Genomic DNA, 13,850 nt, shown 5'->3' on the forward strand with positions numbered 1-13,850 from the left:
TCTTTCTTTACAGTACCCTTGAGACACACAGTATGTTGAATTCATAACCATTCAAGGTTTATTTGTGGTGTGATGATATAAAAGGTCAATCGTTTGACTGGAGAGAGTGCATTGTTTTTGTGCATAGTGGAGGTGCATAGTTTTACTCACCCACATGGTGAGCTGGATCTGACTGGCTATGCGGAGCAGCAACCTTCGGAAGTGTGTCAGCTGGAACGTGGTGGCTGAGTGTTGGATGGACAGGCTCAGCAGGAAGGCAGGGGTCAGTTTGGCCTCGTCCCCATTGGGGTCCACCATGACCAGGACCTCCTGCAGGACCCTGTCCTCCTGCTCCAACTCATAGCTCAGAGATACCTCTCCACCCTCTGGGTCCTTCCACCGAGGAGGAGCCGGCTTCCTCTGGACCCTAGGCCATTTCATGGGGAGGGCGGAGCCACATGATTGACAGGAGGATGACACTCCCACTCCTCCGTCATGGGCGGGGCAGAGTTGTTTCATCCAGAGAGGGGTCTGTGGGGCCCCTGGGGCGGCGGTAGGGTCTTTAAACATGAACAGGTAGTGTCGGCCCAGACCCACCAGGTCCCCAGGGGTCAGCTCCACCTCCTCCTTCAGGAGGAAACCATTCCGGGTGACGGGGGCTCCGTGGAGGGGCTTCAGCAGGGTCAGAGTCCGTTTGGTATCCCCCGGGAAGGAGTTGGTAGAATCCAGGCGCCTGACACAGCAGTGCTGGGGAAGAATGTCCGGGGCAAAGAGGAGGATGTCCACCTTGAGCCTTTCCTCATCCTCTCCGTTACAGTGCTCCCTGCAGCAGCCGAAGATGGTGGTGGTGCCGCTCATCAAGTAGATGACAAAGTCCTGCAGCGTAGAGGAGGGGCAATGGAAGGTCAACCAGCAGAATCCATGAGAATGACTGCCGTATTAATTAATGAACTGGTTTCAGTTTGCAATATGCTATGATCATTAGTAACTACTATGTATTAACTACACTGTAATTACACTGCTCCTGCCTAGTACCTAACTACAAAGTAAACACATGCACTTTGACACCACAATACAAAGTGCAAATAAAAGACCTAGGACTTTAATAGAGAAGTTGTGTAATCGTTTGGAGATTGATCAAGCAGGCGCATTAGAGGTGTGTGTTATGTGAGGACAGAACAGATCCAGGATAAGCATGTACTGGCAGTGTGGTGGAGGGACAGGAATGGAAGGGCTTAGGTGTGAAACCATAAGTCCATGTTAAATCAAATCAAAGTACACAGATTTGCAGATTTTTTTTTAAAGAGTCACATGCGCAGGGTTGCAGATGTTATCGCAGGGTACAGTGAAATTCGTATGCTCTGAGCTCCAACAGTGCAGGATAGAAAAAGAGAAGTGAATTAGATCATAATAATAATAATAATAATAATATTTTATACACATTTACAACTGTAGCAATGATAAATGTGGGGGCAGGGTAAGTATCCGTTTGCGGTGGGGGGTGGGGGGAACTGTCCATAGAAGGAGCAGCAAGGGGGAGTGAGAAGTGGATGAAACAATCACTTTTAAAAAAAACAATACACACATAATCTCCCCCAAAAAAGAAAGAACGAGCAAAAAAAAAAGAAAGAACACTGAATACATTATGCTCTTTCCATGACATAGACTGACCAGGTGAATCCAGGTGAAAGCTATTATCCCTTTTGACGTAAAAATCCACTTCAATCAGTGTAGATGAAGGGAAGGAGGCAGGTTATAGAAGGATTTTTAATCCTTGAGAGAATTGAGACATGGATTGTGTATGTGTCCCATTCAGAGGGTGAATGGGCAAGACAAAAGATTGAAGTGCCTTGAACGGGATATGCTAGTAGGTCCTTTTCACGCTCAAAGGTTTCCTGTGTGTATCAAGAATGGTCCACCACCCAAAGGACATCCACAAAGGACATCCAGCCAACTTAACACAACTGTGGGAAGCATTGGAGTCAAGATGTGCCAGTATCCCTGTGGAACGCATTCGAGACCGATGGGGTGCCAACAAAATAAGGCTGTTCTGAAGGCAAAGTATTAGGAAGGGTTCTTAATGTTTTGTACACTCAGTGTATGTGGGAACTCCTTCAAGACTGTTGGAAAAGCATTCCAGGTGAAGCTGGTTGAGAGAATGCCAGTGTGCAAAGCTTTCATCAAGGCAAAGGGTGGCTACTTTGAAGAATCTGTTTAACACTTTTTTGGTTACGACATGATTCCATGATTCCATATGTGTTATTTCATATTGTTGGTAATCAGGCCTACCACTGTTGTGTCATCAGAAAACTTGATGATTGAGTTGGAGAGGTGTGTGGCCACGCAGTCATGGGTGAACAGGGAGTACAGGAGTGGACTGAGTACCCCTGTGGGGACCCTCTGTTGAGGATCAGTGTGGGGGAGGTCATGACCTTCTAACACCACCCATCACTCGGCCATCTGTCCCAAGTCTATTAAAGGCAATTTATGGTTGATCTGAAAATGTAGTCGGAGGCTCCGTATGGAGGGTGTGTCGCAATTGCTGAGCCTCCGGAGGCATGCAGAGGCCAAATCAAGCTCCGTACCACATCGCACCTCTTAAATTTTGTAACAATGCGGAGGGCTCCTTATAGCTCCACATTGACATGATTCGTTGACGGTAGGTGGGGGCGGTACGTCATGTATAACCACAAACTCACTTCCTTGACAACTTCCTTCACTATAACCCTGCTCTTCTCCGCTAAGCGCAAGTATGAAAGCCCTGACGTCTGCGGAGGCTGCATTGCAGTAAATGCTGTACGGCCACTTCAGACATCGGATTGACCATGCAGAGCCTTTCAGGCAGGTCATGATACTGTATCATCCCAGCTAGCATGGAAGCCAATCAGCCGCTGAGCAGTGTGTTTGAGCACATACACTTAACTAACTAAATGGTTAAATGGTATTTATTTTCCTGCACATGATATCTGACAGAATAGATTAAACTGTCTAGGAAGGGAGTTAATAGCTGTGAGTCAATGTGAATTGTGACTACACTGACCTGCACTTGAACAACAACACTTACAAGGAAATCAAATCCACTACAGCTCTCATTGTTCACAGGTGATTAAGTTCAGGAAAATCTGGTCTGGAAACACAAAGACACTTTCAAAATAACTAGTCAAGCCTGAGAAAAACTATTTCATTTATGGAGCTGGAACATTTATATTCCATAGGACTGATATATGAGTGACTTATTGTTGTCGAGTGGCCAGACCAGGGGCGGGCTCAGTACTTCCCTCAGTATCTGGCACACCCCACCCAGTGTCCTGCACACTCAGCAGTCTCCACAATTAGGATCAAACAACAGAGAGCAGCAGCATTTCTTGTTTCTAGGAATGAGCCTGGCTCTCTGGCCCTCTGGCCCTCTGGCTCTCTGTCCCTCTGGCTCTCTGGCTCTCTGGCCCTCTGGCTCTCTGGCTCTCTGGCCCTCTGGCTCTCTGGCTCTCTGGCTCTCTGGCCCTCTGGCTCTCTGGCCCTCTGGCTCTCTGGCCCTCTGGCTCTCTGGCCCTCTGGCTCTCTGGCTCTCTGGCCCTCTGGCTCTCTGGCCCTCTGGCTCTCTGGCTCTCTGGCCCTCTGGCTCTCTGGCTCTCTGGCCCTCTGGCCCTCTGGCCCTCTGGCTCTCTGGCTCTCTGGCCCTCTGGCCCTCTGGCTCTCTGGCCCTCTGGCCCTCTGGCTCTCTGCTTAGGCCACAGCCTGCCACTCTCACTCTGGTTTTGCATTGAAATATCCAGAATGTTTTATAAAGGAATAAAAGTGCAGAAAAAAAATCTGTCACCCACAGAATCTCTTTTTGAAAGGAATATATATATATATATATTTGTTGAATGTGCAGCTTTTGTGCCTAAATGTGCATGTGTGTTCTGGCATGCACGAGCCTGTGTGCAAATGTCTAGGCTAGGCATGTGTATGTGACCATCCACTGAGATGGTTTAGACATTACAGTGTTCCTTCTGCTCTATTCTCTAATACTATGTACCTTTAATCAGGGCTATCGCCACCTCCACTGCAGAGCCAGCAGGGCTGAGCTGAACTGTGATTGTGAACACAGTGTTCCTTATCTATTCAACGAGCCCTGACGACAGACAACACATCCCAGTGTGGGAACTCTACTGCTGGGCCAGGGCCAGCTCCGTCTTCCCGCCTCTCCAGTACATGACCCAGGCTGGCCCACTCAGTGTGTGGACACGAGTATCACCTGTCCACAACATGCCGGTCTACTCCGACTCTGCTTGAGCTCGTGGCTCTGAGTCCAATACTCTGAGCCCATTGTATAATCCAGCAGCAAGACTCAGTCTCTCGCTGTCCCTGTTATAGCATCCTCACTGCAGCTAAAGCCCTCTGCTCTCTGCTCCTCTCTCTCACTGTCTCTCTCTGTTTCTGGGGATTTTAACCCCAGGTCTTAACCTAAAAGGTTCAGTGGGAGCCTCTATAGTGTAGTGGAGTACACTTGTTTACGCCTCGGTGTCTCTGATAAGCCTTTCGTCACAGTGTTTCTGCCACCCTGCCAAGGGACACTTGAGAACCTTGAAAGGTCTTCAATGGAGCAGCCATCCGGCTCAACCAATTACAGCTGCTGCTATCTGGCTGCCCAGGCCCTCTGTGAAGGATTTCAACATGACATCTCTCTGTCGCAGCCGGACACATTCTCCAACCATACAAACCTATTCTGAGCCTAACTATTCAAGAAAAGACTGACTCGTATATAACAAATTGACTTCAGCTGTGTAAACTGAAGCCAATCCTTTCATTAAAGTTACTCATCATTTAAGTGAATCAATAATCCGATAGACAAACAAATGCATCTGGGTTTAATGCATAACAGTGGCAACAGCTTCACTTCCCAGTTTTCCTACCTGTCTGTAGCTGTATCCCTGCAGTAGCAGGAAGTAGGGGAAGTCAAAGGGCGGGTGGATGGAGTACTGGGTAGTGTTGTCGTCACTGCTCTCCGTCTCCTCCTTCTCCATGCCCAGACGCAGGGCCTCCTTGTCGGCCTCGGCCTCCGGATCCTCCCTGATGAGCTGGGCCTTCTGCTGGGTCCGTACGGCCTCCTTCTCCATGGCAGACAGGTCCATCTCACTGAGACTCCTCCACATCCCCAGGCCCTCCACATCCTCACCACTGCCGTCCATGAACAGAGAGGTGACCCGCGAACGGCCCTTCTGGAGCTTACGAGCCTGGGCGTTGATACCTGGGGCAGAGAGGAGCATGGGAGAGAGGGAGGATGAGACTAGATGCAGAGAAGTGATTATTAATCGTGTATTCATAGTTTATTACAAAATCATTGATTGTGTCCTGATATAGTCACTGTAACATAAACTTAATCATCTATGCATAAACTGAAACTTCACAGTATGTGAAACACTCAATAAACTATTAGTGGAGATCTTCCATCAAATCATTCCAGTCCATCACACACCACCATATCATAATGTTTTACTGAGTTGGCTCTCAGTCAAACCAAACATAGAAGGGGAAGGAGAGGAAATCTGGAGGTGTGGTGAGAGGTGTTGTCCTCTATCTGATATCAACAGGCGTTCCTGGCTGTTGGGCTGATGTACCGCAACATAAACACTATTCAGCTCATTTGGAGCCATTAAGCACCATGGAATGTCCAGAGAGCTCAGCTTCACATCAGCTAACAGCTCCTGCTCCCAGGCCTTATCAGCTGTGGAAGTGGGCGTTCTTCCACATTGTTCTGCCACACTGTGTCAGGGGGGCTGGTCAGGCATGCAGAGGGGGCAACTTCCCCCAGCTTCCCCCAATCAGAGTGGAGCAAAGAGAGTGGAGGGTGATGTGGGGTTGTGGGGTTTGATTAAAACTGAAAATCACAACAAACGCACGCCAAAGTCAACAAGACCACACAGTGTCCAGTGTGCAGGAAGCAAGATCTGATGGAAAGAATAACATGTGGAGTGGTAGACACATTCAGGTCCCAGTGGAAAAAGCTGATCCAGCCACAGCCAGTTCCCTGCCCTGGGGGCTTCAGAGGGACCTGTTGGGACCCTGTCGTCAATCCCAGATAAGAGAGAGGGGACACTCTGAACTTGTCTACCCCTCACTGCAGCTTTTGTTTTTCTCTGACCTCTCACTTGCCTGCCATCTCCCCTGCTCTGTCTCATGATAAGCTGGACAATGGATTCTATTACCCTACAGTTAGTGACAGAGATAGGAGATCCAATGCCACCCCAACAGAGACAGAATGATGACCTGGGCTTTAGGTTGTTGTTAGTGGGGTCACTGAGCTGCACCTGTGTGGTTGACGTACCTGCAGTGACGGTGTCGGTCTCTTTAGCAGTGTGTTCCTCTACGCTCACTCTCTTCTGGATCTCAAAGCGTCTGGAGAAACCTTCTTTGGGTTTCCATAGCGACTGCAGCATGAGGGGCTTCTCGTGGTCACCCACGACCCGAAAGCACTCTGTCTTCCATTGGTGGTCTGCTCCGGTCTGGCCAATCACGTCGCACAGCACATATCGACTGGGATCCTCTCTCTCCAGACAGTATCTAAGCAACAATAAAAGAGGTTCAGTCAGAATACCATGATAAGATCTAATTCCTCCTGAAATAAAACAGCTTTGAGATCATTTGGGTAAAATATCCATATCACCAGCTTTAAGTGATTTGCAATGGTTCACACCATATTAGGATGAGCAGTATTGCAGTCCATGCCATTCAGCCTTGAGGAATGTTCCCTTTCTGCTTGCCTGTTAGCACTAAAGCTAATGCTAACAAATCACATTATGCCAGTGGGCATCCCTAACCCCTCACCTCTCCAGGGCCTCTTTGATAAGTTCCTTGGCACTGGAGAGAGTCGTGGCCAGCACACTCTTGTAGTTGGTTCCCTGGCAGATGTCGCTGCCAAAGATCCTTAGGATACCTGGGGCAGACATCTGACTGGACAGCTCAGCAGGGTCATCTGCAGCCTGCAGGTCCCCCGCCATGCTCCTGCCACCTGGGACATGCCCCTGTCCACTGTCGCCCCGCAGGAGGGGGCTCCGGTCGAACACCTTCGACAGTCTGTTGTTGTGGCGGCGGATTTTGTTCTTGGCTGGCTGCCTCACGCCTGTACTCTCTGCTGAATGGGTGGTGCCATCCGAGGTGTTGGACCTGAGAGAGGGAGAAATGGATGGGTAGATGGAGAGACAGAGAGAGAGAGAGAGAGAGAGAGAGAGAGAGAGAGAGAGAGAGAGAGAGAGAGAGAGAGAGAAAATAAGAGACAGAGACATAGATAGCAACAGCGTGAAATAGAGAGAGCATGGCATGTGTAAATGAAAGTGAGAGTTCAAAAGGGGGCACAAAATTAATGGGTAATTAATAAGAGGACAGTATTTCGAGCACCTCTACAAATAAATTATATGTCTATTGAAGGCCATACCTCCATTTGAATATACAAAATCCCAGGCAGCGGCATGAAACAAAACTGAAATCCTATTCTGCAAAGTAGACACACTGGATATAAATAATGACTTACCGCAGGGATCCATTGCTTGGATTCCTCCCCAGCTTTGCCAGGCTCTTCTTCGGCGAGCGGATCAATAGGCCCACTGGGAAGTTGAGGGCTTGCTTGGATACATGACTACTCCGTTCCTCCGAAATCATCACGACTTTGTTCAGATGTAGGCTATATTATAGGTCAAAGTGCTCCCTAGAAAGCACGGTAAGGCACTATTCTCAAAATAAACTATTTGTGACAAATATACTCAGTCCGTTGTGGTATTTGACACTGGAATCCACACTTTCTCGTGGTGATGAAACCAACTAGGAATTTGTCAGTTCAGGCAGTTTGTAAACTAACTCAGACAAGTTTTCGTAAAGAAGCACGACGTGGAGAAAAGTTATTCTCGTCCAGTGGCATTAGATATCAGGCATCTTCCAAAATACACTCGCTTTCAAATTACAGTTATATTCCGAATTTCCAACTCAACAATATCAGGAAACACAAAATACGACTGTAATCCGTTCGATACAATTGTTGCTAAATTATTTTCATGGACAGAAGTTGTTAGTTGGTCAGAATCAGATACAATGTATCCACGTTCGGGACAGCTACACGAGCGCTAGTTTAAAAAAAATGTATCTTCTAAAAATAAATAAATACATCCAATGTGAATTACTTCTAATAAATGATCAATTTCAGATACTTATTAACTAGATTATGTGTTATTCGAAGCACCCTGCGATTCTTGACCTGTCTGCTCCATGCCATCTCTCCTTATCCCGTTAGGCGCATTCAACAGTTCAGTGCCCAACACTGGTTGTCTGGTAGAATGCAACCTGTTTGAAAAGTGGTGCTGGAGTTACTACCCTGACGTCATTGCTCATTTCGCTCATGGGGAGAGTTGTGGGGAGGGATTTGAAAATGCGATGAACTGAGTAAAGGAGCACGAATAGAGCACGAATAGAGCTAGCTCTAGGACACATCTTTGTATCTGTGCCATTATAACGTCTGGGACAGCATCGGCAGCTCAATTGAGGCTCCATTTTAAAGTAGTACATTGTCTTCTTCTTCTTCATTGGCTGATTCCTCCCAATTCATAGGAATTCCTACCCAGTTGACTACTTTAAAATGGTGGAAGCCCTCAATGGCAATGTCCATGTTAAAATGGGTTATATCCATGAGGAGTCATCTATCTTTCTGGATGGGCGCACCCATATGGAAAGTATCAAACACATCAAACATATGTAAACCACATGTTTTACCTGTTACATATATTCCATTCCAGCCAGTACAATGACCCTGTCCTCCTATAGCTCATCCCACCAGCCTCCTCTGCCGTACATGTACCGCATCAACTCAGATGATCAACTCAGCATTCTTGCTCTATGCTAAGGGCCCCATCTAGTGGCTAAAATAATTTCATGACCAGAAAGTGTCTGACACTGGTGTCACACCCACACAATCACACATGCACGTGCACGCGTGCACACACACACACACACATACACACACACTCAATACGCCGCTGGTTGGTCACAAACGGATGTGAGTGAGTGTGGAACCTGCATCTGTAGATGAGGTGTGGCTGGTTTGCTGACATAGTTAGGCTGGGGATTCAGGCCAAACAGTGTTGAGTCTATTGCAAAATCCCAATGAAATCTTCCTCCTTGTAAGAACCACTCATGTAAAGTATTCAGTGATGGAAAGAGTACCCAAATGTCATTATTGAGTAAAAGTAAAGATACAAAAAAAACACTAAGCATTCTAGCTAAGCACTAAGCACTAAACACTAAGCATTAAACACTAAGCACTAAACACTAAACACTAAGCACTAAGCACTAAGCACTAAACACTAAGCACTAAACACTAAGCACTAAACACTAAACACTAAGCACTAAGCACTAAACACTAAACACTAAGCACTAAGCACTAAGCACTAAACACTAAGCACTAAACACTAAGCACTAAACACTAAGAACTAAGCACTAAACACTAAGCACTAAGCACTAAGCACTAAGCACTAAACACTAAGCACTAAGCACTAAACACTAAGCACTAAGCACTAAGCACTAAACACTAAGCACTAAGCACTAAACACTAAGCACTAAACACTAAGCACTAAGCACTAAACACTAAGCACTAAGCACTAAGCACTAAACACTAAGCACTAAGCACTAAACACTAAACACTAAGCACTAAGCACTAAGCACTAAACACTAAGCACTAAACACTAAGCACTAAGCACTAAGCACTAAACACTAAGCACTAAGCACTAAGCACTAAGCACTAAGCACTAAACACTAAGCACTAATCACTAAGCACTAAGCACTAAACACTAAGCACTAAGCACTAAGCACTAAGCACTAAGCACTAAGCACTAAACACTAAGCACTAAACACTAAGCACTAAACACTAAGCACTAAACACTAAGCACTAAGCACTAAGCACTAAGCACTAAACACTAAGCACTAAGCACTAAGCACTAAGCACTAAGCACTAAGCACTAAACACTAAGCACTAAGCACTAAACACTAAGCACTAAGCGCTAAGCACTAAGCACTAAGCACTAAGCACTAAGCACTAAGCATTAAGCGCTAAGCACTAAGCACTAAGCACTAAGCACTAAGCACTAAACACTAAGCACTAAGCGCTAAGCACTAAGCACTAAGCACTAAGCACTAAGCACTAAACACTAAGCACTAAGCGCTAAGCACTAAGCACTAAGCACTAAGCACTAAGCATTCTATCTAAGCACTAAGCACTAAGCACTAAGCACTAAGCATTCTATCTAAGCACTAAGCACTAAGCACTAAGCACTAAGCATTCTATCTAAGCACTAAGCACTAAGCACTAAGCACTAAGCATTCTATCTAAGCACTAAGCACTAAGCACTAAGCACTAAGCATTCTATCTAAGCACTAAGCACTAAGCACTAAGCACTAAGCACTAAGCACTAAGCACTAAGCATTCTATCTAAGCACTAAGCACTAAGCACTAAGCACTAAGCATTCTATCTAAGCACTAAGCACTAAGCACTAAGCACTAAGCACTAAGCACTAAGCACTAAGCACTAAGCACTAAGCACTAAGCACTAAGCACTAAGCATTCTATCTAAGCACTAAGCACTAAGCACTAAGCACTAAGCATTCTATCTAAGCACTAAGCACTAAGCACTAAGCACTAAGCACTAAGCACTAAGCACTAAGCATTCTATCTAAGCACTAAGCACTAAGCACTAAGCACTAAGCACTAAGCACTAAGCACTAAGCACTAAGCACTAAGCACTAAGCATTCTATCTAAGCACTAAGCATTAAGCACTAAGCACTAAGCACTAAGCACTAAGCATTCTATCTAAGCACTAAGCACTAAGCACTAAGCACTAAGCACTAAGCACTAAGCACTAAGCACTAAGCATTCTATCTAAGCACTAAGCACTAAGCACTAAGCACTAAGCACTAAGCACTAAGCACTAAGCATTCTATCTAAGCACTAAGCACTAAGCACTAAGCACTAAGCACTAAGCACTAAGCACTAAGCACTAAGCACTAAGCACTAAGCACTAAGCACTAAGCATTCTATCTAAGCACTAAGCACTAAGCACTAAGCACTAAGCATTCTATCTAAGCACTAAGCACTAAGCACTAAGCACTAAGCACTAAGCACTAAGCACTAAGCATTCTATCTAAGCACTAAGCACTAAGCACTAAGCACTAAGCATTCTATCTAAGCACTAAGCACTAAGCACTAAGCACTAAGCACTAAGCACTAAGCACTAAGCACTAAGCATTCTATCTAAGCATTCATGTAAAGTTGCTGGTATTTTAAATTATTTTTTGTTCCCTTTTTTGTTCCCTTTTTGTTCCCGTTTCATAAAATGATTTTGGCATTTCCGTAGAATGCTGTAGATTTTGTTCAAGTAAGAATATGTGTTATCAGTACAAACAAACATTTTTTAAAGAAAATATTACATTTCCCATATAATGGATATATTGCCCATCATAGAAGCTTTGGACGAATCTGCAGGGACCATAGTGTAATTATGTTGTTACTGCAGAGTGATAAAAAATGCATTATAAACTGGGTAGTTCGAGCCCTGAATGCTGATTGGCTGACAACCGTGGTATTTCACGGGTATGGCAAAACATTTATTTTTACTGCTCTAATTACATTGGTAACCAGTTTATAATAGCATTAAGGCACCTCTGGGATTTGTGGTATATGGCCAATATACCATAGCTAAGGGCTGTATCCAGGCACTCTGCATAGCGTCGTGCTTAAGAACTACCCTTAGCCGTGGTATATTGGCCACATACAACACCCCCTCGGGCCTTATTGCTTAAATATAGTGGTCCTTCTGTAGCTCAGTTGGTAGAGCATGGCGCTTGTAACGCCAGGGTAGTGGGTTCGATTCCCGGGACCACCCATACGTAGAATGTATGCACACATGACTGTAAGTCGCTTTGGATAAAAGCGTCTGCTAAATGGCATATATTATTATTATTATATTATATAAACCAAAAGCTCTGTAAATAAATGGGAGAGTATTCCCTTCTCCATAAACATACTGTGGGCCTACATGTTTTGTTCAGCTGGATGTTTTCATCAAATCCATTAATTGGAAGGACATTGATATGCACTAAATCCTTGATTATGTTGTTTATTTTTATTAACTATTTGTGTTGTTGAGTATTGTTTCACATTTGATTATATTCTTAACATTAGCAAAAGTGAATAGAAATATGTCAGATTACAATAGGACTTTTATACCCTGCCTGCCTAGCAATAAATTATGCTGACACACCTCTTTCTATTTATCACTTCATTATGTTGTGTTGACATTGTACTAGGTGCTGTAGTAAGCACTGTAACATTGCAAATTGTAAATTGTTAACTACAGTTAAATGGAAGGCTGTCACTATAGATTTTCACACTTCCAGTGCAATACACCATAGTCACTATAGAAAGAGGTTGTGCAGTTTATCATAAACTTACAGTACAAGCCAGATGTTTGAAAGAGAAAGATCATCTATACTACTTGGTCCAAAACTTTCCCCCTGTTGCTACTCTAGTTCTGAGGGTTGAATCGTGCTAAACTGAGGGCCTGCAGGTGCAGCTATAGACTAAACCCTGGGGGCTTACACATTACTTCCCCATGTCAACTGAATTTCATGTTTACTCTGCTGTCCATTCACATTCCTTCCTCTGCTGCTGTCACAGTTGAACAATATTATGTGGAATTTCATTGCCAACTATGCTGACTTAATCTGGTGATCTTTATTACAACTTTACTACAACTGGTGTGAAAAAATAAAAGAGGAGTTTGAATAGTCATTTCTACTCTGTGAAAAATAACTTGTCATTTACATCTAGAACTTTAAGTGGACCAAGCTTTAGAGTCAGCAAGAAATAATATTTAACTAGAAAAAAGAGAGGAAAACCACGCTGTAATCTCTATGGGTTTGACTTCCTGTCACAGACTGCAGCTTTAGTTAGCAACATGTGAAGGCTTGCACAAGAGGCTGCTAAGTGGAGGACAGAAAGCATGTGTTTTATACCATTCCATTTATTCCGTTCCAGCCATTATAGAGAGTCCATCCTCCCCAATTAAGGTACCACCTGCCACCTTTGGCAGAGCTACACTATCTATCCCTCAGCCTCTTTGCATGGAGTAAACTCCCTGCTTGCTCTATATAATGATGGTCAGCAGCATGTGTTATGAATGTATAGCCAAAAAACCCACACCAAACATGCATTTTTCTAAAGAGAAATATGAGGACTGTAGATAACTTTATATAACCAAATTCCAAAGCCATCTGTTTCCATTAACTGTATAATGCAGGCTGAATTATATAACTTATATTGGTTTGAAAGCCTACATTGATATGTTGTGATATAGACCAGAATTAGCCTATACGATCTGTCATAGAAAGACAGTAGGTTACTGAAATAGAGCTCGATAACTTCAGTTTAGTTTGTTTGAGGAGTGTCAGTGTTTTATCGTGGGAAGCCCATTTCCAATGAGATCTTCATGCATGCTATCCGAAAGAATGTGACATATTTGGACATGTTCAAGATGATGCCAAGGAGTATTAATTTGCCGATCTGAAAGACACATTGAAGATCACAGGAATAAAGTCTATACTGTGTGTGTGTTTGCGTGTGTAAATCATAATGTTTCACCTCATGCAATAAGCCTTTATTACATATTGTCACATTATTTATTTAAATGTATTTTTATTTTATGTAATCTTTATTTAACTAGGCAAGTCAGTTAAGAACAAATTCTTATTTACAATGACGGCCTACCCCGGCCAAACCCGGACGACGCTGGGCCAATTGTGCGCCTCATGGGACTTCCCAATCACGGCCGGATGTGATACAGCCTGGATTCGA

The 13,850-nt window shown here is 44.5% G+C and overlaps 1 protein-coding gene across 2 annotated transcripts in view; it reads right to left on the reverse strand.

Moving 5' to 3' along the window:
• Positions 1–8,289, reverse strand: part of LOC118364675 (ras-associating and dilute domain-containing protein-like) — a 34,315-nt gene extending 26,026 nt beyond the window's left edge. For both annotated transcript variants that reach the window (XM_052519087.1, XM_052519086.1), the window contains exons 1-5: positions 7,490–8,289; positions 6,787–7,125; positions 6,287–6,522; positions 4,875–5,209; positions 151–855 (exon numbers count right to left, since the gene is read on the reverse strand). In XM_052519087.1, the coding sequence (XP_052375047.1) occupies positions 151–855; positions 4,875–5,209; positions 6,287–6,522; positions 6,787–7,125; positions 7,490–7,617 (1,743 nt within the window). In that variant the 5' untranslated portion in view covers positions 7,618–8,289. The remainder of the gene's footprint in view (positions 1–150; positions 856–4,874; positions 5,210–6,286; positions 6,523–6,786; positions 7,126–7,489) is intronic.
• Between the last annotated feature and the right edge of the window lie 5,561 nt (positions 8,290–13,850).

This window comes from Oncorhynchus keta, chromosome 5 (assembly GCF_023373465.1).
Source record: "Oncorhynchus keta strain PuntledgeMale-10-30-2019 chromosome 5, Oket_V2, whole genome shotgun sequence".
NCBI classification, from domain to species: Eukaryota; Metazoa; Chordata; class Actinopteri; order Salmoniformes; family Salmonidae; genus Oncorhynchus; species Oncorhynchus keta.